The sequence below is a fragment of the Symphalangus syndactylus genome, chromosome X (genome assembly GCF_028878055.3).
Source record: "Symphalangus syndactylus isolate Jambi chromosome X, NHGRI_mSymSyn1-v2.1_pri, whole genome shotgun sequence".
Lineage (NCBI taxonomy): Eukaryota > Metazoa > Chordata > Mammalia > Primates > Hylobatidae > Symphalangus > Symphalangus syndactylus.
Window position 1 is genome coordinate 79,373,167 of NC_072447.2, and position 25,675 is coordinate 79,398,841.

The 25,675-nt window shown below is 47.1% G+C and overlaps 2 protein-coding genes across 6 annotated transcripts in view; one reads left to right on the forward strand and one right to left on the reverse strand.

The window, feature by feature from the left end:
* The window catches only part of GCNA (germ cell nuclear acidic peptidase), a 38,273-nt gene extending 19,970 nt beyond the window's left edge, over positions 1 to 18,303 (forward strand). For both annotated transcript variants that reach the window (XM_055268544.2, XM_055268545.1), the window contains exons 7-13: positions 2,720 to 2,808; positions 8,612 to 9,397; positions 10,417 to 10,483; positions 13,718 to 13,862; positions 15,414 to 15,552; positions 17,071 to 17,275; positions 17,578 to 18,303. In XM_055268544.2, coding sequence (XP_055124519.1) covers positions 2,720 to 2,808; positions 8,612 to 9,397; positions 10,417 to 10,483; positions 13,718 to 13,862; positions 15,414 to 15,552; positions 17,071 to 17,275; positions 17,578 to 17,698 — 1,552 coding nt within the window. In that variant the 3' untranslated portion in view covers positions 17,699 to 18,303. The remainder of the gene's footprint in view (positions 1 to 2,719; positions 2,809 to 8,611; positions 9,398 to 10,416; positions 10,484 to 13,717; positions 13,863 to 15,413; positions 15,553 to 17,070; positions 17,276 to 17,577) is intronic.
* Positions 18,304 to 20,606: 2,303 nt separating this feature from the next.
* On the reverse strand, positions 20,607 to 25,035 carry CXCR3 (C-X-C motif chemokine receptor 3). 4 transcript variants are annotated; one of them, XM_055267792.2, is made up of 4 exons: positions 24,835 to 25,018; positions 23,070 to 23,153; positions 21,487 to 22,101; positions 20,607 to 21,149 (listed from the first exon to the last, which is right to left on the reverse strand). In XM_055267792.2, exons 1-4 carry the CDS (start codon positions 24,841 to 24,843, stop codon positions 20,814 to 20,816), a joined length of 1,044 nt encoding a protein of 347 aa, XP_055123767.2. In that variant the 5' UTR covers positions 24,844 to 25,018; the 3' UTR covers positions 20,607 to 20,813. The 4 variants fall into 4 exon arrangements, with proteins under 4 accessions (XP_055123767.2, XP_055123766.2, XP_063491011.1 ...); XM_055267791.2 differs by having other exon boundaries at positions 20,607 to 22,101; positions 24,835 to 25,035; XM_063634941.1 differs by lacking the exon at positions 24,835 to 25,018 and having other exon boundaries at positions 22,963 to 23,091.
* Positions 25,036 to 25,675: the final 640 nt, after the last annotated feature.

A 25,675-nucleotide genomic window follows, 5' to 3' on the forward strand; every position in this document is an offset into this window, starting at 1 on the left:
GAATTACAGGCACACGCCACCACGCCCGGCTAATTTTTGTGTTTTTAGTAGAGACGGGGTTTCACAATGTTGTTCAGGCTTGTCTTGAACTCCTGACCTCAAGCGATCCACCTGCTTTGGCCTCCCAAAGTTCTGGGATTACAGGTGTGAGCCACCGTGCCCAGCTTGTTTCTTCTTTTTAAGTGGCTTCCTCACCTTGATCTCTTACTTCTGATCCAGTCGGTGTATGACTTGCAGCTGGATCTCCTGAGGCACTGCTTTGATCATATCAATCCCCAATTCAAATAGCTCATAATAGAAAAATCAAGCTGTTTACCCCAATATTTAACACCTTCTGTGATCTGGCCATAACCTCTCTTTCAGCCTCACCTGCTACTGTTCCTATTAATGAATCCTCTGCTCTAGCCAGAGCTTGATGGAGGGGTGTTTCCCAGGTGCCAAACTGTAGGGAGTGCTGAAAAAAATTGCTGGAGTAAATATGAAGTATGGTGCTACATAACTGTTTTCCACATTGACTCCTTGAATTACTGTACAAATGCAAATTGGTCATTCTTGTTCCCCCCATCAAGCCAGATAGTGCTGTGAAGTGGGAAAATTTTTGTTCTGGCTATCTCTGATTTATCTCTATTGAGTATTTTTATAACATGTAAACCACCAACTCCTGACACCAATGTGTGAAATGTCATTTAAAGTCTGCAGTTGCAGGCCGGGCACAGTGGCTCATGCCTTTAATCCCAGCACTTTGAGAGGCCAAGTTGAGCGGATCACTTGAGGTCAGGAGTTCGAGACCAGCCTGGCCAACATGGCGAAACTCCATCTTTAATAAAACTACAAAAATTAGCGGGGTGTGGTGGCATGTGCCTCTAATTCCAGCTACTTAGGAGGCTGAGGCACGAGAATCACTGGAACCTGGGAGGCAGAGGTTGCAGTGAGCCAAGATTGCACCACTGCACCCCAGCCTGGGTGAGAGTGAGACTCTCCAAATAAATAAATAAATAAATAAATAAATAAATAAAGTCAGCAGTTGCAATCAGCTGAAATTCTAGAGCCAAATAATGTATTGTATAAAGCTATTAATCGTTGATGATCAGTTTTGTTAATTGTATTTCTAAAGTCTGGTTTATTGAGGTGTGATTTACATATGGCAAAATTCATCCTTTTTAGGTGTACAGTTTGATGGATTTTGACAAGCATATATGGTAGTGTAACCATCACCACTATCAAGATGCAGAGTATTTCCATTGCTGTTATTTATATTTTAAATGTTCTATCATGGCTCCTAAGAAGTATTCCAGTATCTAATATTATACATAATGAAGTCCTTATTTGATAATTAAAGTGTATCTGAGTTTTAAATAGAAAAAATAGTTTCTTCCAGCCTCTGCTAGATAGATGGTGAACAAATGTTTAAAGAAAATCGGTTTTAAGGGACCTGCAAGGAGTGCCCACAGGTCTTGGTCCAGTCCCAGGTGCCATCTATATATGGGATACTATAGGAAGAGTAGATTTGGGAGGAAGGTGATGAGTTTGGTTTTGGGCATGCTAGAATCAAGAAGCCTGTAGGCAGGGCTGATATTCAAAACTTTCTAACAACCAACAGAGCACAGGCAGGAATTAGTCAGGATGGTTGCCTGCTGGTCAGGACAGACACCATCAATAAACAAATCGGTAAGGCTGTACCTCTGCATACTGACTAAATATCAGCCCTGCCCACAGGATATCCAGGTAGGAAGTTGGAACTGTGGAGCTAGAAGTCAGAAGAGAAGTTGGGCTCAATATAATGAATTGGGCTGGTGTAATTAATAATTGATTGTATTGGCATGAGAGGGCTGGGGATAAGTCCTGGGATTGAGTCGAGGAAGATGAGTGAGGAGGAGTGAATGGAAAGGTGAGACGAGAAGCAAAAGACGACTTTGTCCCAGAAATCAAGAAAAGAGTTTTAAGGATGGAGTAGTCAATAGGATAGCAAAGGCACTTCAACTTGGCAGTGTCAAAGTGGTAAACATGGTGGAAGCAGATGAACATATGTGTCTGTAGCAGGTGCAGACATGTCCTATAACAGTGTATTAAGTATTTTTCTTTCATTATGAAAGTATATTATACTTATTATACACTGGAGACAGGAAGGTGACCAATTTCATCCTGCTGGAACTTCTGAGCCAAATACCAGGATCAGCTGAGGATAAGGACCCCAGGGGGTGCTTACCACTGGCACCCTGGGTGGTGCAGGTGCACTGCTGAGTTTGACACCTACCAGAGCAGTCCATCAGTTCAAGAGGGTGGTGCTGGTTTGGGGCTGCAGAGAGTAGCACTGAAGAGAAACTCCCTACTCTGAGGCTGCCTCTCTCCACCCTTCTCAGACAACTGGATCTCAAACTTGATAAAGAAAGATGACAACTCCCTGATCAATTTTACCACTGTGCCAAAACTATCTGAATACATAAAATCTGACAGAGCCCATTTCACTCTCAGTATGTGACAGACTCCTCCTTTTAGAAGGATGTGAGACAGATGGAAAGATGTAGTAGGAAGATGGAAAAAGAGAAAAAGAAAATCAGGTGGAATGGAAGGATTAAGTAGTTCCAAAGGAGGGGAACAGAGTTACTGTGGGAAACAAAAAATTGACAAGTGGTCAAGATCAGAAAAGGTGAGAAATGCCATGAAAAAGAAGACTGTCGCATTCATACTTCTCTTGTTTTTCTCCTGTTTCATCACTCAGCTCCGTGGTAGTGATTGACTCTGATTCTGATGAGGAATTTCACACCTATGAGGAGAAGAAAGCTAAGTTATTGGAAATAAACAGCAACGGCAAGTATATATTACTTTGTTAGATAAGTAGCTGAGCTCCAAAGCCTCATCACACATGGTAGTTTCAGGATCAGAGTCTGCAGACTTTCTATTCAGAATCCCTCAGTAGTGAGTGCCACCGTTTCTTTCCTCGTATGTGCTGGCTGTGGATATGGCCGGGTTCCCTATAACCCCTGGTCAATTTCTCAGCAGCAGCAACTGCTGTTGCTACCTCAGACCTTGGGGGCCCCCTCAGTAGAGTTCTTACCTGCCTAGAGCTATATCAGTGAAGCGGGGTAGGGGTGGTGGGTCAAGAACTGAGGCTGGGAAGTATGGAGGCTGCTCTGTGACTCCCTCTTCCTCTCTTCCCCCCTCTATGTGTGGGAATGACGAGGAAGAGGAAAGGAGTAAGAGGCCTTGCTCATTCTTCCTTCCAGCTTGAAGGGTGGTTGTTATGGGCCAGCTGGCGGTGTCGTGTTGAGAAAATTCTTTCTCCATTGAGCTGCTGGTCTTTGCTGTTTGCCGGTCCTTCTGTATTTTCTAGAGATTCTTGTGTTTCTTTAGAGCCTGTCACCCATGGCAGATCCTTACCTCTTTGGATTCAGAAGCCCCTTTAACCTTCTGGGTGGCTTGGAGCTTAACTCAATTCAGAACCTACCTGCTCAGTGGGGGATGAAACACGGGAAGACTAGAAACTTTTTAAGCATTAGAGACAGTATTTCACTGACCTTTGTTCTGTCAGTACAGGTATAGGGCATGATATGTGGGGCACTTAGTTAATGTTTGCCGAGCTGAACTCAACCGAAAATGGGAGACCCTTAAAGCACCAACTACTACTTTTTTTTTTTTGGAGACAGAGTCTCGGTCTGTTGCCCAGGCTGGAGTGCAGTGGCATGATCTCAGCAATCTGCAACCTCCGCCTCCTGGGCTCAAGTGATTCTCCTGCCTCAGCCTGCTGAATAGCTGGGATTACAGGCGCCTGCCACCATGCCCAGCTAATTTTTTTTTTTTTTTTTTTTAGTAGAGTTGGGGTTTCACCATGTTGGCCAGGCTGATCTTGAACTCCTGGCCTCAAGCCATCTGCCTGCCTTGGCCTCCCAAAGTGCTAAGATACAGGTGTGAGCCACTGGGCCTAACCAGCACCAGCTATTTCTTAGATAACTACCCAAGAGCTATTGTTGGCCAGAGTTGCTTTGCTAACCTGGGATATCAGAGCAGGGAAGGCAGAGGTGGTTTGAAACGCTAGTCTCCTATTGTTCTACCACCTATCCTTTTGGATTTCTTTCCCTGCTTCCTCTCTCTAGCTCTGGGTCGCTGTGCCTGAGCAGGACAGTGGTCTGGGTGCAGAGTAGAGGGTCTGACATGACAAGCTGTTCAAATGTGAAAGGAACTCCAAGGAGGCAGCTCGAGGGCAGGCAGGAGTAACAGAGCCAGAAACCAGTTCACAACCGGAGGCCACCAGGTGCTTGACTCTTTAAATCAGAAGAGACAGATTCTTTTGAGGGTGAACTTTTAGCTAAGGCTGCTCTTACCTTGCTGGCTTGTGGACTGTAACTGTGGGCATCCATCACAGCGATGGAGGGATGAAGAATGCGCCTATAGGACTGGCTTTGTATGTTTCTCTACTGTTCTCTACGTGGCATTTCTTTTTGTTATAATGAATTTAGGCAATTCTACAGAAAACAAGGTCCAGTGAACTCTAAAACATATCTCCAACCTTTGTCGCTGTACATAGTCATTTTTAAATATATTGTAAGCAGTGTGTCCCTACTTTTTCTGATTTTTAATTTCAACTGCAGGTGGCAAATCTTTTAAGTTTTCCAGGAAGGAGGCAGGGCTTTTTACCATAGGAACATCTACTCCTTTTCTCTTCCGTTACTGCATATTTGAAGTTTTTTCATAATTAATTCAAATAACAGATAAGACTCTCAAAATATATTATCTCATATCTGCAGTTTTAGGATAAAGAGTTTTTGCACCATAAATATATCTTTCACATCTTGCCTATGCCATGGTTTAGATTTTTAGATTTTTGTTTACATCCAGAATCATAGAAAGCTAGAACTTGAGCTCCAAACAGACTTCGAAGAGTGTGTGGCATCAGACACACCGGCCTTCATTTCAGTGCAGGCAGTGATGTTCCAAATGTTCCTGAGGCCTCTCAGAGAGTGCTGACATCAGGACCTACTCCTGACTCATATCAGTGGTTCTGAGAGCTTTGCACTTATGAACTAATTTAAAGAATGAAATTTTGGTGACCAACACAGAGTTGTCAATTTTTAATTTGTCTAATGAAGGAAATTAAAAAAAAAAAAAACTTCAGCTACCATTTACTATCTTTGTAATTTTGTAAAGAACACCAAAAGTTTAACCAAGACATAATCACAAAATAAAGGACAGTCCTTTAAATTATAGAAATTTAACTTGATGGGAGAAAAATACCACTTTATTATTCTAATTTGTCTTATTTTGCTGTGGACCAGTGAAAATACACAAGTCTGCAGACCTGTGTTTGGGAAGCCCGAAGCAACTACTATATCTTGCTACTTAGAGACTATGATTTGAAAATTGCCACATGAGTTTGGCTGCTATTTGATCTGTCACTGCTCTCAGTGAAATAAAAAATAGGGGAAAAACAATCTAAAATAACTTTCTTTTTTAAAAAATAATTTTTCATTTTTGTGAGTAGATAGTAGGTGTATATATTTATGGGGTACATGAGATGTTTTGATACAAGCATGCAATGTGTAATAATCACATCATAGAGAATGCAGTATCTGTCTCCTCAAGCATTTATCCTTTGTGTTACAAGCAATCCAGTTATACTCTTTTAATTATTTTAAAATGTACAGTTATTGACTTACAGTCATCCTGTTGCACTATTAAATAGTAGATCTTATTCTTTCTATTTTTTTGTACCCATTAACCATCCCCACCTTTCCACACCCCTCCACTATCCTTCCCTGCCTCTGGTAACCATTCTTCTATTCTCTTATCTCCATTAGTTCAATTGTTTTCATTTTTAGACCCCACATATAAATGAGAACATGCGTGTGGGCTCATGCCTGTAATCCCAGCACTTTCGGAGTTCGAGGCAGGCGGATCACGAGGTCAAGAGATCGAGACCATCCTGGCCAACATGGTGAAACCCCGTCTCTACTAAAAATACAAAAATTAGCTGGATGTGGTGGTACGTGCCTGTAGTCCCCGCTACTCGGGAGGCTGAGGCAGAATTGCTGGAACCCGGAAGGCGGAGGTTGCAAGTGAGCCGAGACTGCGCCACTGCATTCTAGCCTGGCGTCAGAGCAAGACTCCGTCTCAAACAACAACGATGAAAAAAAAAAAAACGTGAAATTTGTCTTTCTGTGCCTGGCTTATTTCCCTTAACATAATGACCTCCAGTTCCACTCATGTTGTTGCAAATGACAGGATCTCGTTCTTTTTTATGGTTGAGCAGTGCTCCATTGCTCCATTGTGCATACGTACCACATTTTCTTTATGCATTCATCTTTTTTTTTTTTTTTTTTTTGCGACGGAGTCTTGCTCTGCTGCCCAGGCTGGAGTGCAGTGGCGCAATCTCGGCTCACTGCAGCCTCTGCCTACTGGGTTCAAGCGATTCTCCTGCTTCAGCCTCCTCAGTAGCTGGGACTACAGGCACCCTCCACCATGCCTGGCTAATTTTTGTAGTTTTAGTAGAGATGGGGTTTCACCATTTTGGCCAGGCTGGTCTCAAACTCCTGGCCTCAAGTGATCCATGCACCCTGGCCTCCCAATGTGGTGGAATTACAGGCGTGAGCCACCGTGCCCGACCTCCGTTCATCTGTTGATGGACACATAGGTTGCTTCAAATCTTGGCTACTGTGAACAGTGCTACAACAAACATAGGAGGTGCAGATATCTCTTTGATATACTGATTTTCTTTCTTTTGGGTATATATGCAGCAGTGGGTTTGCTGAATTGTATGGTAGGTCTGTTTTTAGTTGTTTTTTTTTTTTTTTTAATTGTACTTTAAGTTTTAGGGTACATGTGCACAATGTGCAGGTTTGTTACATATGTATCCATGTGCCATGTTGGTGTGCTGCACCCATTAACTCGTCATTTAGCATTAGGTGTATCTCCTAATGCTATCCCTCCCCCCTCCCCCTACCCTACAACCAACAACGATAGACTGGATTAAGAAAATGTGGCACATATACACCATGGAATACTATGCAGCCATAAAAAATGTTTTTAGTTTTTTGAGGAACCACCAAACTGTTCTCCAGGGTGGTTGTACTAATTTACATTCCTACCAGCAGTGTACAAGGGTTCCCTTTTCTCCTCATTCTCACCGGCATTTATTATTGCCTGTCTTTTGGCTAAAAGCCATTTTAACTGGGGTGAGATGATACCTCATTGTAGGTTTTGTTTTGTTTTGTTTTGTTTTGTTTTGTTTTGTTTGAGACAGTCTTGCTCTCACCCAGGCTGGAGTACAGTGGTGTGATCTCGGCTCAGTATAACCCCCACCTCCCAGGTTCAAGCGATTCTCCTGCCTCAGCCTCCCAAGTAGCTGGGACCACAGGCACACACCAGCATACCTGGCTAGTATTTGTATTTTTAGTAGAGATGGGGTTTCGCCATGTTGGCCAGGCTGGTCTCAAACTCCTTACCTCAGATAATCTACCCGCCTTGGCCTCCCAAACTGCTGGGGTTACAGGTGTGAGCTACTGTGTCTGGTCATTCATTGTAGTTTTGATTTGCATTTCTCTGATGATCAATGATGTTGAACACCTTTTCATATGCCTGTTTGCCATTTGTATGTCTTCTTTTGAGAAATGTCTATTCAGATCTTTTGTCCCATTTTTTCATTGGATTATTAGATTTTTTTTTCCTATAGAGTTGTTTGACCTCCGTATATACTCTAGTTATTAATCCCTTGTCAGATGGGTAGTTTGCAGATATTTTGTCCCATTCTGTGGGTTGTCTCTTCACTTTGTCGATTGTTTCCTTTGCTGTGCAGAAATTTTTAACTTAATGTGATCCCATTTGTCCATTTTTGCTTTGGTTGCCAGTGCTTGTGGGGTATTGCTCAAGAAATTTTTGCCCAGACTGATGTCCTGGAGATTTTCCTCAATGTTTTCTTGTAGTAGTTTCATAGTTTGAGGTCTTAGATTTATGTCTTTAATCCATTTTGATTTGATTTTTGTATAGCAAGAGATAGGAGTCTAGATTCATTCTTTTGCATATGGATATCCAGGTTTCCCAGCACCATTTATTGAAGAGACTTCCTTTTCGCCAGTGTATGTTCTTGGCACCTTTTTCTAAAATGAGTTCGCTGTAGGTGTGTGGATTTGTTTCTGGGTTCTCTATTCTATTCCATTAGCCTATGTTGTCTGTTTTTATGCCAGTACCATGCTGTTTTGGTTACTATAGCTCTGTAGTGTAATTTGAAGGCAGTTTATGTGATTCCTCCACTTCGTTCTTTTTGCTCAGGATAACTTTAACTTTGGCTATTCTGGGCCTTTCATAGTTCCATATAAATTTTAGGATAGTTTTTTCTAGTTCTGTGAAGAATGTCATTGGTATTTTGATAGGGATTGCATTGATTCTGTACATTTCTTTACGCAGTATGGACATTTTAACAATATTGATTCTTCCAATCCATGAGCATGGAATCTTTCCATTTGTTGGTGTCCCCTTTAAAATAGCTGATTCTTAACTGCTATTCAAAATGTCACAGTTCCTGTCTTGTTTAATTTGTGCTAAATAATCTGCTGAAATTTAGTGTATAAAGGAGGTGGTGGAGGGAGTATATTTACATATGATTGTGTCTCTTGAATTTCAGATGAGAGTCCAGAGTGTTGTCATGTGAAGCCTGTCATCCAGGAACCTCCAATAGTTATTAGTGATGATGACAATGACGACGACAACGGTAATGATGTGGAAGTTCTCTACGACAACAGCAATGATTTGAAAGCTCCCGACGACAACAGTGATGATTCGGATGTTCCCAACGACAGCAGTGATGATTCGGATGTTTCCGACGACAGCAGTGGTGATTCGGATGTTTCCGACGACAGCAGGGATGATTCGGATGTTTCCGACGACAGCAGTGCTGATTCGGATGTTTCCGACGACAGCAGTGATGATTCGGATGTTCCTGACAACAGTGATGATTCGGATGTTACCGACGACAACAGTGATGATTCGGATGTTCCCGACAACAAGAGTGATGATTTGGAAGCTCCCGACAACAATAGTAATGATTTGGAAGTTCCTGTGCCAGCAGAAGATTTGTGTAATGAAGGCCAAATTGCCTCAGATGAAGAAGAGCTGGATGAGGCTGCTGCTGCTGTCTCCCAGCACCATTCATCTGATGATGCTGGTGAGCAGGATCTTGGTGAGAATCTCAGCGAACCACCAAGTGATCCTGAGGCTAACCTTGAAGTTTCAGAGAGAAAGCTGCCAACTGAGGAAGAGCCTGCACCTGTGGTGGAACAATCAGGGAAAAGGAAGTCAAAACCCAAAACTAATGTGGAGCCACTGAGGAAAAGGCAGACAAAGACCGAAAATATAGTGGAGTCTCTGAGGAAGAGGAAGGCAAAAACCAAAAATGTATCTGTGACACCTGGTAAGCCAGTCATGCCAAGTATGCCTGTCCCACTGAATGTGCCTTGCCTGCCAAATGTGCCTGTCTTATCCAGTCTGCCTGTCCTCCCTTTCAACCCTGTGCCATTTCAGTAACTTCTCTGTGGCCCAAGGAGGCATCCATCCCAGTGCAAGGATGGTTCTGGGAACAGGGGAGGAATGCCCACATCTTTCTCATGCTCCTGTATCTTAGTATTTGCTGTTCACTAGCCTGGAGTGCTGTCTCCCTGAACCTTCTGTTCTGAGGATATCTTATTTTTCTTAGGACCCAGCCCAATTATCCCTTCCTCTATGAAGCCTTGAGTCAGGGTGGCTCCTATCTCCTGGGTTACCAAAGTTCTAGAGCCAATCTCTACCAAAGCACTAGTCACACTGTTAGAATACATTCCTGAGTCTGTCCCCTTCCCTACCCCGTCCCGGTAGACTGTGAGCCTCTTCGTGGGAGGACTCTTCCTCATCTTTTAGTCTCTCTCAGGATTTGGCCTGGTGCTTGGCACGTGATAGAGGTTCAATAAATTTTTTAGATATATGAATGACACTGACTATTGATACATAAGCCTTTAGCTAGAGCAGCTGGCAGGATGGGTCCTAGGCCAAGGCAGAAAGATCTGCCTTGCCCTGCACACTGAGTGAAGGTGCTGCCTAGAATATGAGCCACTCATTGGAGCAGGTGTGTGAGCTGTACCATACCACCCCTTCGACTGTGCACGCTTCAGTTGCCCACACCACCTAGCTTCTAAGGGCACACTCCTGGACCCTCATAGTCCTTGGTGCCTGTGACAGAATCCTGCCCAGCTCATGCTGCTGGCAGCTCTGTGATTCACGTGGGTGAGATCGTTGAGAATGATGAAGGCAGCAGTATGCCACTTCAGACGGTTTTGTTTAGAGATGTTGCACTAGGCTCAGCTGTGAGGGCTCCTTTTGGGTTTACCTTTCTGTTAGTCTCTTGATGGTACCAATTTTCAGGGTACAAGTAACCTATTATTTTTTCATCTGGTAAAGGACATAAGAAGTGTGGGCCTTCAAAGAAGAAACCCGGTGCGGCAAAAGTTGGAAAACGCAAGACTAGGTATGTACTGCTCATGTTCAGCTGAACAGGAATTTATTGCACAGCTGTCACACTGGGCAGTCCACTGGGCACTTGGGTGGGGGTGGTCTGCAAGGGGATAGAGTCTGGCTGGGATGGGAATGGGGGACAAGGTTTCTGTCCTTGAGTAGGAGGGCCCAAGCAAGGGAGAATACCACCCACTGGCTCCTTCCTCCCTTCTTTCCCCACTCTCTGAGGCTGGGCATGGGCTGTCTGCCAAGGTGCCTGCAGTTACCTGGGTGGAGGGGGCCTGTCTGCACCCACAGCAGCTCTGGCCTCTGAGATTGCCTATGTCCTTCAGCTCAGATCAAAGAACAATGTGTAGCCAAACAAGACACTTTTTTTCAGGCTGGATACAGCCTCATGGCCACCAGTTTGCGCTAAACCAAGGCAAAGGCACTGGAAATGGTGAGAAGGCGGAAGCAACACATTGATCTGTTGGAATTGGAGGGAGAGTGGTCAAGATTGTCTTCCAGGTTTTTCTAGTGCTTTGGCTGAACCCAGTTACTCTTACTACTATGTATATCTGTATGAATTTTTAAGCTTAAATGTTAGGATGAAATGGATTGCTTATTCCTGTATTTTTATTAAGCTATATATAGTTGATACTGAAAACAACAACTGATCCTGTAGACCAAAGACATGTTAATACTTAAGGCAAAAAGTTAATATATTTTCTTATTTAGATTCCAGGAATTTCTTAGTTTTTCCCTTAAAAATTTGATATAGTAAGCATAATTTTCTTTGTTTTTACTTTCATTGAAGAGTAATGTATACTCACATCTGAATTGTCTTACAAGACAAGGAATGTATTTGAAGGACTGTATGTTATTTTTTAACGAGTATTTGGGGACAATAAGTATATCTTAAGGGAGGGGAAAAAGACTGATGTGTCAGGCATAGGGGCACCAGGTTACCCCGGACCTGAGCAGAAGGGCTGTCTGTTTCTGCACTGGCTGAGGCAGCCGGTAGCAGCTTGCCAAGTGCTCTCTTAGCTGGATCCCCTTTCAGCAAGGTTTCTGCTCCAGACTCCTAACTACATATTTAAGCTGCTTTGCCTCCAGGGACGTGTGTCTTGGGTAACTCCCAGGTTGCTTTGCTAGAGCGTGACAAAAGAAGGGAAAAGCTGTCCCTTGGTGTCATTGTCAGTCTGCATTATCCAAAGGAGGCTAGCCTGTTTGGACTCTTAACTGTTGTTTAGCACTTCCTGTGTCAGTCTGGAGGCTTCCTGTTATGCTTAGCATTGTTCCTGTGTAGGCTGCTTGCTGGTCATGGTGTCTGATGTACCCAGTTTGGGGTCTTGTCGGTTCCTCTGATGTGAAGATGCTCAGCCTGCAGTAAAGAGCCACAGGCCTTGAGGTGAAAGTATGCTAAGCCACAAGGCCAGCGTTCTGTGAGCACAAACACACAGGGGTCCGGGCTCTGCCAAAGTCTGCAGAGGGTTCAGGTTTGCATCTGCCACCTTAAATACTGATGTAAATTTGCTTTCAGACCTAAGTAACTGGAGGCAGAAATGTTTGAGTCCCCCATTTCAGGCTTGGGATGAAGAACCTTCTGTAACCTCTGTCTTGTCTGGTACTTCCCCCCTCTGCAGCCCAACTTCCTCACGTAGGGTTTAGTTTGTGACTTAAGGGTTAATAAGTGTTCTGGCAAAATCTTAGTCTTAGGAGTTCTGTTAAGTCAGAAACTTGCTGCATTTGCTCCCGTTTTGTCTTTCCAGCTCTTTGGGCTCATCTCTGGACTTAGTGGACTGTTCGAGCTAAGATAAAAATGCTTCTGTTTAAATGGTAGTTATTACAGTATGAGTCCTTTATGTGTTCAGCATTATTCTTCGTGCCATTTGAATTAGGCCTTGAAAGATGGGGCAGCGATTGTGGTTTAATCAAAAGACTATGAGATTTGGATCAGGAGATTCACTGTCTCTGTGACCTTTGGGCAAGTCACTTGACCCCTGAGCACAGTGGAGATCGTAAAAATAGTAACAGCTTCTCTGGAGGGCGGTTGTGAGGATTAAATATGACAATGCAAAAAGAAGTTATTTGCAAATGATAAAGTGCTACACAGAAGGTTATTCTCAGCAGAGGTGGAGACGTAGTCCTTGTAAGCCATGGGAAAATAGATTGTACCAAGGCACAAATGCGGGAAATTGCCATTTGTGTCCAGGGAACATTTAAGTTGCCCACTTTGGCTAGAGTGGCAGTGGTAGCTGGGAATAGAGCTTTGGACAAGGTTGACCCTGGCCATGAATGTCAGGCCAGGCAGTCAGTGAAAAACCAGAGGGGGACATTAATTGGAGCATGGCCTGCGAAAATGAATCTGGAGGGTTGTGTGTGATTGGATGAGAAGAGAAAGAGCCTGGAGGTAAGGAACACTGGAGTGTTCTCATATCTAGGCATAAAGGGTAGGACAAGAACTTGAACTAGAGTAGGAACCAGGGGGATGGAAAGGAGGAGCTGGCTGGAAGAGAAAATGTGAAGAAGATAGTCTGTCTCTGTGCCCAATAAAGAGAGAAAATGAATTTTATTTTATTTTTTGAGACAGAGTCTTGCACTGTCACTGAGGCTGGAGTGCAGTGGCGCGATCTTGGCTCACTGCAAGCTCCGCCCGCTGGGTTCACACCATTCTCCTGCCTCAGCCTCCCGAGTAGCTGGGACTACAGGCACCCACCATCACGCCCAGCTAATTTTTTGTATTTTTAGTAGAGACGGGGTTTCACCATGTTAACCAGGATGGTCTCGATCTCCTGACCTCGTGATCCGCCTGCCTCGGCCTCCCAAAGTGCTGGGATTACAGGCGTGAGCCACCACACCCAGCTGAGAAGAGGAATTTTAAAATGTCTTTGAGGTTTTTCAGCCCATTGTAACACAAGTTTGATAATTGAACACACGTTTAGCTGGAGATACATTCATGTTAATCAGTTGGAAGTTTGCACTGGGCAATTGTAAATTCAGAACTACGTCTCAGGAGAGAGCTCCAGAGTGCAGATACAGATGTGGGGATAAGTCTCGTTGAGGTTGAAACCATGGGCTTTACACCTCTGAGGGTTGCAAAGAGAGAAGAGAAAAGGCTACAAATGAAGGCTTGGGAAATGCCCTCATCTAAGGAGCTGGGTGGAAGACGGAGTGACAGGTTTTCAGGGTCTCTTGACAAGACCTTACGTGTGCATTCCTTCTCTCTCTTTAGCTACATAAACCTCAGTTGAATTTATCTTTGCAGGACTCCTAAGTGCAAAGTCCCTGGATGTTTCTTGCATGACCTTGAAAAGTCAAAGAAATACTCTGGAAAAAATTTAAAGCGAAATAAGAATGAGTTGGTTCGGAGAATCTACGACCTGTTTAACAGATCCGTCTGTGATAAAAAGGTAGGATCAATGAATGAGCACTGATTGAGCACCTGCTATACACCAGTACTCTTGGTGCCGTGAGGTGTGCTAACCATGTATACTTCCTGCCCTTGAGCAGAGGCAGTTGAGGTTGGGAGATGAGCCCTGGTACAGGTGAAAGCAATAGAGAATGTATATGAGTTATAATGTATAGGACAGATGGCTGTTACCACAGGAGATCAGCAGAGGAGAAATCACTGAGAGCCTCAACAGCCGGGAAGTAAGATTACCTGGAGGAAGTGAGACTCTGCTTCTTAAAGGATGGTAAGTGGCAAAGAGGATGGGGGAGAGGGAGAGTTGAGGCTCGACAATCAGGAAGAGAGGATTCTTGTGGAAGGATAATGGAAAAGAGCCGTGTGACCTTGAACAAGTTACTTGACTTCAGTTTGCCTCAGTTTCTTCATCTGTAAAATGGGGACAACACAGTACATATTACCTCATAGGATTATTGTTACCCTTACATAAGTTAATACACATACAGTGCCTAGAACGGGGCCTAGGACGTAGTAAGCTCTTATTTTTTGATAGTGTAGGACTGGATACCAGAGGGCCTTGGGAATCAGGTTGGAGGAGGTGAAATTTACATCAGTAGGCACCACTGCACAGGGATGGGGTGCATCAGGGAGTGAATGAAATTAACCTGCTGAAAGAAATTAACCTGACTAACCTGTGGGTATGGACTGGATTGGAGAAAATCTGGAGGCAGAGAGACCTATTGGTCATTAGATATTTCAGACTTTATTATCTCTGGTGACAAGACTTTATGGAGGGAAGTTCTTACATATTCCTAAAGGTTCCCCAGCCTTTGATGCCCTTCTGGATGACAGTGGTGTCACATCAGATGGGTGGAAACTGAAGTGTTCTGAGTTGCATTTTCAGTCCAGCCTCGCCCACCTCAGCAGGGTTGTCCTTCTCTCCTTGGCTGCCCTAAGGACAAGAGACCCAAGTCCTGCACTCACGTGTTCTATCAGTCTCCCTTGTGTCCTGATTGCCTGTTTGTCGTCTTTACCCAGACGTCAATGTGGCTTTTATTCTCCTCAGAATGTTTTGATTTGTGTGCTCTTTGAATACATTTCTTCTCAAACTTGCTCTGAGCCAAGAACCTGGGGGAGAAGTTTCCTTTTCCTTTTTATTAGAGGGTAAAAAACTCTGGAGTTAATATTTTCTGGTCTGCTTAAAACTGCTTTCTGGGCCCGGCGTGGTGGCTCACTCCTGTAATCCCAGCACTTTCGGAGACCAAGGCAGGCGGATCACCTGAGGTCAGGAGTTCGAGACCAGCCTGACCAATATGGTGAAACCCTGTCTCTACTAAATACGAAAAATTAGCTGGGTGTGGTGCCACATGCCTGTAATCCCAGCTACTTGGGAGGCTGAGGCAGGAGAATCACTTGAACCTGGGAAGCAGAGGTTGCAGTGGGCTGAGTTCGCGCCATTGCACTCCAGCCTGGGCAACAAGAGCTAAAACTCCGTCTCAAAAACAAAAAAAACAGAACAGCTTTCTGATTCCTTTCATTTGCGTTTCATTCTCAGCTGCCAGAGAAACTACGGATAGGCTGGAATAACAAGATGGTGAAAACTGCTGGCTTATGCAGCACTGGTGAGATGTGGTACCCAAAGAGGCGGCGCTTTGCCAAGATCCAGATTGGCTTGAAAGTCTGCAACTCTGCAGGTGACGGCAGGAATGTGGCAGCTTCACCACTATGCTCTTTCCTTCTGACACCGTGCCTGTGAAATTACTCCTAGCTGGTAGCCTGCGTCACAGCTCGAACTGTCATCCTTGGGTGGGCAGGCATGCTGTGTGTTGCTTAGAGGACATAGTTATTGGATGTCTCACCATCCCTGTGAATCAAACCTACCGATCTTTATACCAGGCCTGCCTTTCCTTCTGCATTTCCCCTTTGCCAGCAGTAGCATCTTCATTCTCTCAGGAGCTGAGGTTCAAGGTCCCCTCTGTGTAGCCCATCACCAAATCTTCCTTCACAGTAGCTCACCATTCCTTCTCTGTCTGTGCCTCCATGCAAGGACAGGCCCTCATCCCTGCTCCGTTTGGTCTCCCATATGCCACTACATTGCTTTCCTGCTGAGAAACCAGGGCTTTTCAAGGCCTAGAGCCTGGCTTTTGAGGCCATTGTAATCTGCTCCTGTTTGGCTTGGCCAATCTTGTCTCTCAGTATTCTACAACTAGCCCATGCCCCAGACAGGCTCTCTTCACACTGGCCTTCAAAACATACCACAGGCTGGGTGTGGTGGCACACATCTGTAGTCCCAGCTATTTGGGAGGCTGAGGTGAGAGGCTCACTTGAGCCCAGGAGTTCGAGGCCGTAGTACACTATGATCATACCTGTGAATAGCAGTTTCACTCCAGCCTGGGCAACATAGCGAGACTCAGTCTCGAAAATGTTTTTAAAAATGTGCCACATACTCATGTTTTGCCACACCCAGAATGGCCTTTCTAATTTTGCAAATTCAATTAGTAAGAACCCCTGAGGTCTCAATTTCACCATGGAGCTTCTCCTAACCAAATCCCACGGCCATAGCGATTGCTCCCCACCCTGTCCACCTCTGTTGCTGGAGGGCAGAAACTAGATCTTGTCCTGATGTTTTTCTAGAAGTGCCTCACAAAAAAATGAGCTTGTTGGAGCTGCTCTGAAAAGACCTGCTCACCGAAGGCTCTTTGCCATAAACAATATCGGGTTGAAGTAGGTTCACTATTCACTTTGAGAATCCTGGGAAGGTAACACATGCTTCTTTAAGATAGGCTTGTGTCTGGTGGTGCTGAAAGTCGAGGGGTTGTTGGGTAGCAGATAAGAAGAGGATTGGGGCCGGGTGCGGTGGCTCACACCTGTAATCCCAGCACTTAGGGAGGCCGAGGTGGGTGGATCACCTGAGGTCAGGAGTTTGGGACCAGCCTGGCCAACATGGTGAAACCCCATTTCTACTAAAAAAAAAAAAAAAAAAAAAAAAAAAAATCAGCTGGGCATGGTGGCACATGCCTGTAATCCCAGCTACTTGGGAGGCTGAGACAGGAGAATCACTTGAAACTGGGAGGCAGAGGTTGCAGTGAGCCGAGATCATGCCATTATACACTCCAGCCTGGGCGACAAAGCAAGACTTATCTCAAAAAAGGAAAAAAAAAAAAAGAGGATTGGTTTTAGTGCTCACAACTTCTTTTCATTCTTCTTTCAAGACCGAATCCGGGATACCTTGATCCATGAACTGTGCCATGCTGCTTCCTGGCTGATTGATGGTATCCGTGATTCTCATGGTGACGCATGGAAGTATTATGCCAGGAAATCCAACAAGATACACCCGGAGCTGCCCAGGGTCACCCGTTGCCATAACTATAAGATTAACTACAAGGTCCATTATGAATGTACTGGGTGCAAAACGAGGTAAGACTCTTCTCAGACTTTTCCCAGTTACGTTTTGCTGGGGCCTCCAAGTGGCTCTTCAGTGATTTTATAAGTAGATGGCTGTCTGAACTGAGGAGGAGAACCTCTCTCCTCCTTTCCATGTTCTCTTTCTCCTTTCTCTTCCGTAATTTGAGCCGGCCTGACCACTGCTGCCGCTTGGTGCCCGGGTCTCTGACAACCCAGAGAAAATTACTGCTTTGGGCCCAAGGCCAACATCTTAGAGCTGATGCTGAGGTGCAGTGACTGATTCTTTTGTTGTGTGTTGTTCCTTTCCTTCCCAGGATTGGCTGCTACACCAAATCATTGGACACCAGCCGCTTCATCTGTGCCAAATGCGAGGGGTCTCTGGTCATGGTGCCATTAACTCAGAAAGATGGGACCCGTATTGTGCCCCACGTGTGACCATTTGCTGTGTATGTGCAGAAGTATTATAGAAAAATTATGCAGGAGATGGCTAGGATTAGCCTTGGGGATGTGATGAAAACATTTGGCAGGAATTACAAGGCAGTGAAAAATTCTTAAGGTTATCTGAGAGTGTATTCATGTGAGCTATATCCTTTACTGGTAAGAAGTTTTAGAAAAGTTTGTTTTGTGAAATTAGGAATATTAGAATTTAGGTACTGTTAAGTAAGTAATATTAGAATTTAAGGTTCATGTTATTAATGATGATTGACCTTAACCAGGGACTCTATTGCTAACCATTCTGCGCCCTTGACAGGGTATTTCTGAAGCCCTTGGGATCTACCTTGGGTTTTACTTGAGTTCCATATTTTTCACACGTAGGACAAAATGCAAAAGAAAAGTGAGTTTTCAAGAGTGGCAGGTTGAGAGAAAGAGGAGAATGCTGGAAAGAGGACAAGTTTGAGAGGCAACACTTAAACACCAGGGCTACTGTGACATCTATGTAGACAGGAAAGACAAATGTGTTTCATAAAATTCGTTGCTGATGGTATTGATTGAACCTATCTGAGCCATGTAATCAAAAAATAAAAGTTTTCTGCATCTCGCTTGTTAGCAAAGTCTGTTCATTGAATCCTTGCACCTAGAGCAGAACAGACCCTCTGGTCTTTTGTCCAAGACTCCGAACATCTGAAGCCCTCCAGGACTCCGTGTTTCTCTCTGGATTTCTGTGACTGCCCATAAGGACTCAGCAGCCTCCCTACTTCTTGGAGTGATTCAGGATGTGGATTGGGATCCACATTGTATTCGTTTCCTATGGTTGCCACAACAAATTACCACAAGCATAGTGGCTTAAAACAACACACATTTACAGTTCTGGAGGTCAGGTAGTCCATCACCGGTGTCACTGGGCTAAAATCAGGGTGTTGACAGGGCTGTGTACCTTCCTGGAGGCTCTGGGGGAGAATCTCTTGCCTTGTATTTTCCTTTCTGTTTTTTTTTGAGACAGAGTCTTGCTCTGTCACCCAGGCTGGAGTGCAGTGGCACGATCTTGGCTCACTACAACCTCTGCCTCCTGGGTTCAAGTGATTCTCCTGCCTCAGCCTCCCAAGTAGCTGCGATTACAGGCAACTGCCACCATGCCCGGCTAATTTTTGTAGTTTAGTAGAGACAGGGTTTCACCATGTTGGCCAGGCTGGTCTGGAATTCCTGACCTCGAGTGATCCACACGCCTTGGCTTCCCAAAGTGCTAGGATTTCAGGCGCAAGCAACCTCGCCCGGCCTTTTCTGCCTTTTAGAGGCTGCTCACATTTCCTGGGTTCATGGTCCCGTCCTCCAGAGGCAGCAACAGCTCCCTCTCTGACTCCCCTGCTGCCTCCCTCTTTCACTTTTATTTTTATTTATTTATTTTTATGAGATGAAGTCTCACTGTCACCCAGGCTGGAGTGCAGTGGTGTGATCTCGGTTCGCTTTGACCTCCGCCTCCTGGGTTCAAGTGATTCTCCTGCTTCAGCCTCCTGAGTAGCTGGGATTACAGGCATGCACCACTGTGCTCAGCTAATTTTTGTGTTTTTATTAGAGACGGGGTTTAGCCATGCTGGCTAGGCTGGTCTTGAACTCCCGACCTCAAGTGATCTGCCTGCCTCAGTCTCCCAAAGTGCTGGGATTTAAGGTGTGAGCCACCACTCCCGGCGCCTCTTTCACTTTTAAAGGACCCTTGTGGTTACTTTGGGCCCACCTGGATAATCCAGGAGCCTCTTCTTCAAGTCAGCTGATTGGCAACCTCAATTCCCTTTTGCCATCTAAGGTAACATAGTCACAAGCTCTGGGGGTTAGCACGGGGGCATCTTGGGCGCCACGTTTTCAGCCGGCCACAAGCATCTTGACTACCCTGATACTTTTTCTAGGCAGGGTGCGTTCTGTCATTTCCCTTCCTTTCTTCATTTTGTAAAAGCTTGGAGTGTCTAGTGGCCACAAAGCGGGATGGTGTGTTTATATGGTGGGACGAGCTTCCCCAGCTAACTCTTCAGATTTTTCTTCCCCATTCCCACCTCTGGCTGTTTCTGCAGTTTCAGCAGGGGCGCAGCTGGCCTATGAAACTGGATCCTAGCACATTGGTGACTTAATTAGGGGGCACTGACAGTGCAGTAGACCCACCCCGTCACCTTCTGTTTTAACTCAGCCCTGTCACTTGCCTTTCTGGGAAACCCCAGTTATTTCTTTCCCTCACTTTGGCCTCATTGATAGCCCTGGAAAAATGCTGCCCACAGCCCGCCTCCAGGTGGCTGTGTGCTAATAACTGTTGGCAAGTCATCTGGCCTTGCTTTTCTTCAAGCCCACAGCCATTTCCCTAGCAAGCGCTTGTATCACTCACCTGAAAAACCAGTAGGGCCTTCTGACTGGTCTCCAATACCATCACCTCATCCCAAATTACCTTTCAGTCTTACTTTCAGCCTTCCCACCGTTGCTACTGCCCTCCCTTAAGCCTGGAAATACTACTTGCCCTTTAAGTCTTCAAGAAGCCTTCCCAAATGGCTCCAACCTTCAGTGCCCTGAGTTCTGGGTTCATTGTGCCACTTATTTGCCCCATGGCCAGGCTGCTGGGTTTCGCTAGTTTTGCACACATCTTGCCTCCTGTCCTGAGCTGCTGGAGCGCAGAGCTCTCGTGTTCATGTCTGATGGCCCCTTCCCCAATTATGCCAACCAGCTGCCTAACTGCTCACTCTGCACCCATGTACTTGGGTGTTTCCCTGTGAGTAGAACAGGAGTGCCCACGAGGGTAGAGACAAAGCTGCAGACAGACATTGATGAAGGCAGGATGGGCTGGCACAGACCCACGGCCAGGCAGGGAGAACCAGGAAGTGCCCCTGCAGCCCAGGTGGGCTGACTGTAATGCACGAACACGCCCTGGTCCTGACGATCTTGTTTATTGAAAAGTTTTAAGCAGGATTTTAGACATAAAAATAAAAAAAGCAAATATAGAGGTCTTGGGGACCATGGCCCTCTATGCCATGCCTTGTACTCCCCGCACTTGGGGAAGGTGAAGTTTTAGTTTCCAAATGAGAAGGGCAGTGGGGCTCCAGGCAGCCACCTCGGGCGGCAGGATGGGGCTTGGCAGTTAAGGAGCAGCAATGGTGCAGTCCTCAGAGTTGGGAGGGTGGCTTCCCCGGAGACCTGGTGGTGCTGGGGCTGCCAGTGAGTCCCAGGAGCGAGGATATGGGAAGAGCCAGAGCCGGCTCAGCAGAGGGAGGGAGGAGCCTGGAATGCAGGGAAGTAAGACTGTGGGCGAAAGGGGAGCCCAGATTCCGGCCTCACAAGCCCGAGTAGGAGGCCTCTGAGGTCTCAGACCATGATGAATCCCGGCGGGAAGACGATGGCTGCCTCTGGAGCCCTCTCTGGTTGGGGCAGCCCAGGCGCAAGAGCAGCATCCACATCCGCTCCCGGAACTTGACCCCTACAAAGGCATAGAGCAGTGGGTTGAGGCAGCAGTGCATGTAGCCCAGGCCTGAGGTGACCGACTTGGCCACGTCTACCCTGCTTTCTCGGCCACAGTTGCGGGCCAAAGCGCCCAGGTCCATGAGGATGTCCACCAGCACCACCAGGTGATAGGGGGTCCAGCAGAGGGCAAAGGCCACCACGACCACCACCACCAGCCGCATGGCCCGCAGGCGCCGCTGGCCCCTGGAGACCAGCAGCACAGCTAGGATGTGGGCATAGCAGTAGGCCATGACCAGCAGGGGCAGCAGAAAGCCAGCCACCAGCTGCAGCACCCGCAGAGCCGTGCGGCCCACCTGTGGAAAGTTGTACTGGCAGAGGGTGGTGTCGAGGCGCTCGTCGTGATGGGCCGACAGGAAGATGAAGTCTGGGAGGGCGAAAAGCAGGCAGAGCCCCCAGACAGCCAGGCAGGTGAGGGTCACGCGGGCCGGGGGCCCCCGGCGGTAGAGCTGGGTGGCGTGCACTATGTTCAGGTAGCGGTCAAAGCTGATGCAGGCCAGTAGGAGGGCCCCTGCGTAGAAGTTGATGTTGAAGAGGGCACCTGCCACTTTGCAGAGGCCAGAGCCAAAGACCCACTGGACGGCAGCGTCCACTGCCCAGAGCGGGAGTGTCAGCACCAGCAGCGTGTCTGCCACAGCTAGGTGGAGCAGGAAGGTGTCGGTGCTGCTCAGGGCTGCCCGCCGGCTCAGCAGCACGGCTGCCACCGTGCCGTTGCCCAGCAGCCCCAGCAGAAAGAGGAGGCTGTAGAGGGCCGGCAGGAAGGCCCGGTCGAAGTTCAGGCTGAAGTCCTGTGGGCAGGGCGGGGAGGTACAGCACAAGTCACTCTCGTTTTCTCCGTAGTCATAGGAAGAGCTGAAGTTCTCCAGGAGGGCGGCAACCTCGGCGTCATTTAGCACTTGGTGGTCACTCACCTGTGAGGGAGGGAACGGGGAGGAAGGGGCTGTGTAAAGGCCTGGCAGGAACTCCTTTGTGATTGAGTCTGATTTAGTCTGTGATTTGCTCTGAGCAGCTCCTCCTGTAACTGTCCCCGCCAGTCTTCCAGGGCCATACTTCCTCAACTCCATCCGCTCAGCCTGGGCTCTGGGATAGTGACTTCCCTTCTCAAAGGCTGCTTCTCTTGCGCTCTTCTGCGTGATCCCATCGGCCCAGGGACCCCTGGGCAGGAAGAAGAGCGTCCCTCCGGTGCCCAGAGCCCTCTCTGCCCACTGTCCTCTCTCTCCCTGCTCTCCCTTCACGGCTTACCTTGCGACTTCAGTGCCCCACCCCCAACACATAGTTCAACCACCTTCCTCCCTAGCACCTCTCCACAATCCACAATCCCCTTTTCCAGTCACTGACCCTCCTCTTCCCTTGTCCGGGGACCCCAACTTCCTGCCCACCCCTCGCCGTGTGGCCTCTCTACAAGTCACCACGCCCCCCAGATGCATGCAGTCTGCCCAGTCCTTCCCCCTCCCTACACTGAGGCTTGCACGGCCATTTAGCTGCCCACGAGGGGATCCCCCACTGAGCTTGAGAAGGAATCTTCTTTATCCCCTCACCCCCAGCACTACGGACCTGCAGGTCTCCCCAGTGCCAATTCAATGCAGCACGCAAGAGTCAAAGTTCTAAGTCGCCTGAAGGGAGCCTTCGAGTCTACTTGCCCCCTGCCCCCCATTTTGCGAGACACCAAAGCCAGAGAGGAGAGGAGGGGCACCCAGGGTCAGTGGCCAAGCTGGGTTCCCAATTCCCCAGTGCTGTTTCTGCCACAACCCACGCAGCCTCCAGCTACTCACCCAACCCTGTGGTGACCCTGGGCTGTGGGCCAGCCCTGGCATTCCCCTAGTGCCCCGGGTTTTCCACTTCGAACTCTGTCCTGGCCCGGCTGGGCAGCAGCACTTACCTCAAGGACCATGGCTGGGCTGGTGCTCTGGCTGCTGGGTGGCGTGCTGCCTGCCCCTCTGCTTTGGTGCTTGTGGTTGGAAACCTGCAGTCACAGAGGAAGTGGGAGTTTCAGGCAGTTCTCAGCAGCAGCCTCTTCCAGGGAGTTACCTCTACCAGACCTCCCTAAACCTTAGGCCGCAGAGTTTCCGTGACTGGGTGAAACCTCTCTGAAGGAGCTGGCTACAGGCTTGGGACCAGAAAAGCTGGGCAGAGGATGACTGGCTGGGGGCAGGTCCTTTGAGAAGAGAGGTCTGAAGAGGAAGCAATGCAGCTGAGAAGTGAAGGGCAACCCTGCTGCCTGCACTGGTAGGATCAGTGCTCCATAGATTGGAACTCATCCGTCCTGGCCTTGAGTTGATCTTTGCATGATTGTAAAGGCTGCGTAGAGAAATAAGTCTGTAGAGGAGACCCACCTTCTTAAAAATTTCAGCCAGGTGCAGTGGCTCATTCCTGTAATCCCAGCTACTGGGGAGGCTGAGGCAAGAGGATCACTTAAGGCCAAGAGTTTGAGACCAGCCTGGGCAACATAGCGAGGCTCCATCTCTACCAAAAATAAAAAAAGCCAGCCGGGCATGGTGGCATGTGCCTGTAGTCCTAACTACTTGGAAGCCTGAGACAGGAGGATTGCTCGAGCCCGGGAGTTCAAGTCTGCCTTGAGCTACAATCGTACCACTGTACTCCAGCCTGGTGACAGAGTGAGACCCTGTCTCTTAAAAAGGAATTAAAATATTTTTAAAAAAGCCATTACACTAAATCTAGCTTTTTACCACCGCCCCTCCCTGCTAATCAGCGGGGAAAAGGAAAGGGAACTACCAGTAATGAACTTGCTATGTGCTAGACATTGCTGTAGGTGCTTTCTCCGACACTGCCTTATTTCAGCCACACAACTCACTTGTGAAGTGCGGGGTTATCTCCATGGATGATTCAGAAAGGGGACAGGCCTTCCCCAGACACAGCAATTAAAGGTGGGCGTGAGGATTGATCCCACGGCTGTCTGATTCTCCTTTTCCTACTCATGAACACTGTCTTCAGTTTCTTTTAAGTGAATAAGCTATGATATATTCATGCAGTTAAAAACAAATGAACTAAAGCTACACATTTTAACATGGATGCATCTAGAAAAGCCAACGATCACATGGTAGAAGAGGCAAGTTACAGAATGCCATGTATAGTTCGATGCCACTTACATAAACTCTAAAAACCACCGCAAAATCAATACCATGTTGTTTTGGATAACACTGTTTGTTCTCAAGGTTTAAAACAGGGACGGGAGATACCACAAATTCATAAAAGCAGTTGCTTCTGGGGCAAGAAGGAGGATGGGGTTGGGGAGGAGGCCATAGGAACCTCTTGATCTTAAGGAAAAGCTGTAAGGCAGCCTTGGTACAGCACATCAGTCACTTTATGGCGGAGAGTGGTGAACAGTTCCTCTCCCCACCTGCCCTCAGCTCTCCCCTTTGCCCTCTTCTCCCCTCCCTGTCGCCCTCTTCTCATTACCAGTGGGCAAGGCTGCCCGTAACTTGCCTCTCCCAAGCAGTTTCCTCTTTCTCTCTCTCCCCTAGTTGGAAAGCAGGGGTGGAGGGAGAGAGAGAAAAGAAGAGAGAAGAGAGAAGAGAGAGAGAGAGAAGCAAGTGCTAGCCCATGGTCTTGGGGCCAGTTTTCAGCCAGACTGCCCCACCAAAGCCTCCAGGCTAAGGCTTGGAATTCAATTTACACCTACTCACATGATGCATACTTGCAAGGCATCAAGGCCCTTCCCCTCCTGTGGACCGATGTGACTCTCCTTGCTCTAAACAGCTTGTCACCTGCAGGGTTCAGGCCAGAGGCAACTGAGGGCCTGGCAGAGGTCAGGAGCAGTGCCAGTGGAGGGAGCAGGAAGGATTCCAGAAACCAGGCCAGTTAGGATGAGCAGGACTTGGCCAGTAGCTACCTATGGGGGTGGAAAAGGGATAGGAGCTGGGACCACAGTTTCCCAGTGCTGACCTGTGAAGAGGTTTGAGTTCCACAGGCTTCTGCAAATGAGAAAATTGACCACGGAAAGCCACATTTGTTCTATTTAAAGGTCTGTCTTGTATTCAGCAATCATGTTATTTGTCCCCTTTTTTGGGTATCAAAAGGGCCTTTTCTTTATGAAATGATGGGGGAAATAGATGGTAGTTTTGGAAATATCTTGTGATGGCAGAAGTTGACAACCCAATGTGGGTCCTCTAAACCAGCAGTCCCCAACCTTTTTGGCACCAGGGACTGGTTTCGTGGAAGACAATTTTTCCACACACTGGAGTGGGGATGGTTTCTGGATGAAACTGTTCCACCTCAGATCATCAGGCGTTAGATTCTCATAAACAATGCACAACCTAGATCCCTCCCATGCGCAGTTCACAACAGGATTTGTGCTCTGCTGATCTGACAGGAGGCAGAGCTCAGGCAGTAATGCTCCCTCCCCCTGCAGCTTACCTCCTGCTGTCCAGCCTGGTTCCTAACAGGCCACAGACCGGTATACTGGTCCACGGCCCACAGGTTGGGGAGCCCTGCTCTAAATAGATGTTGAAATGTTACTGGTCCATG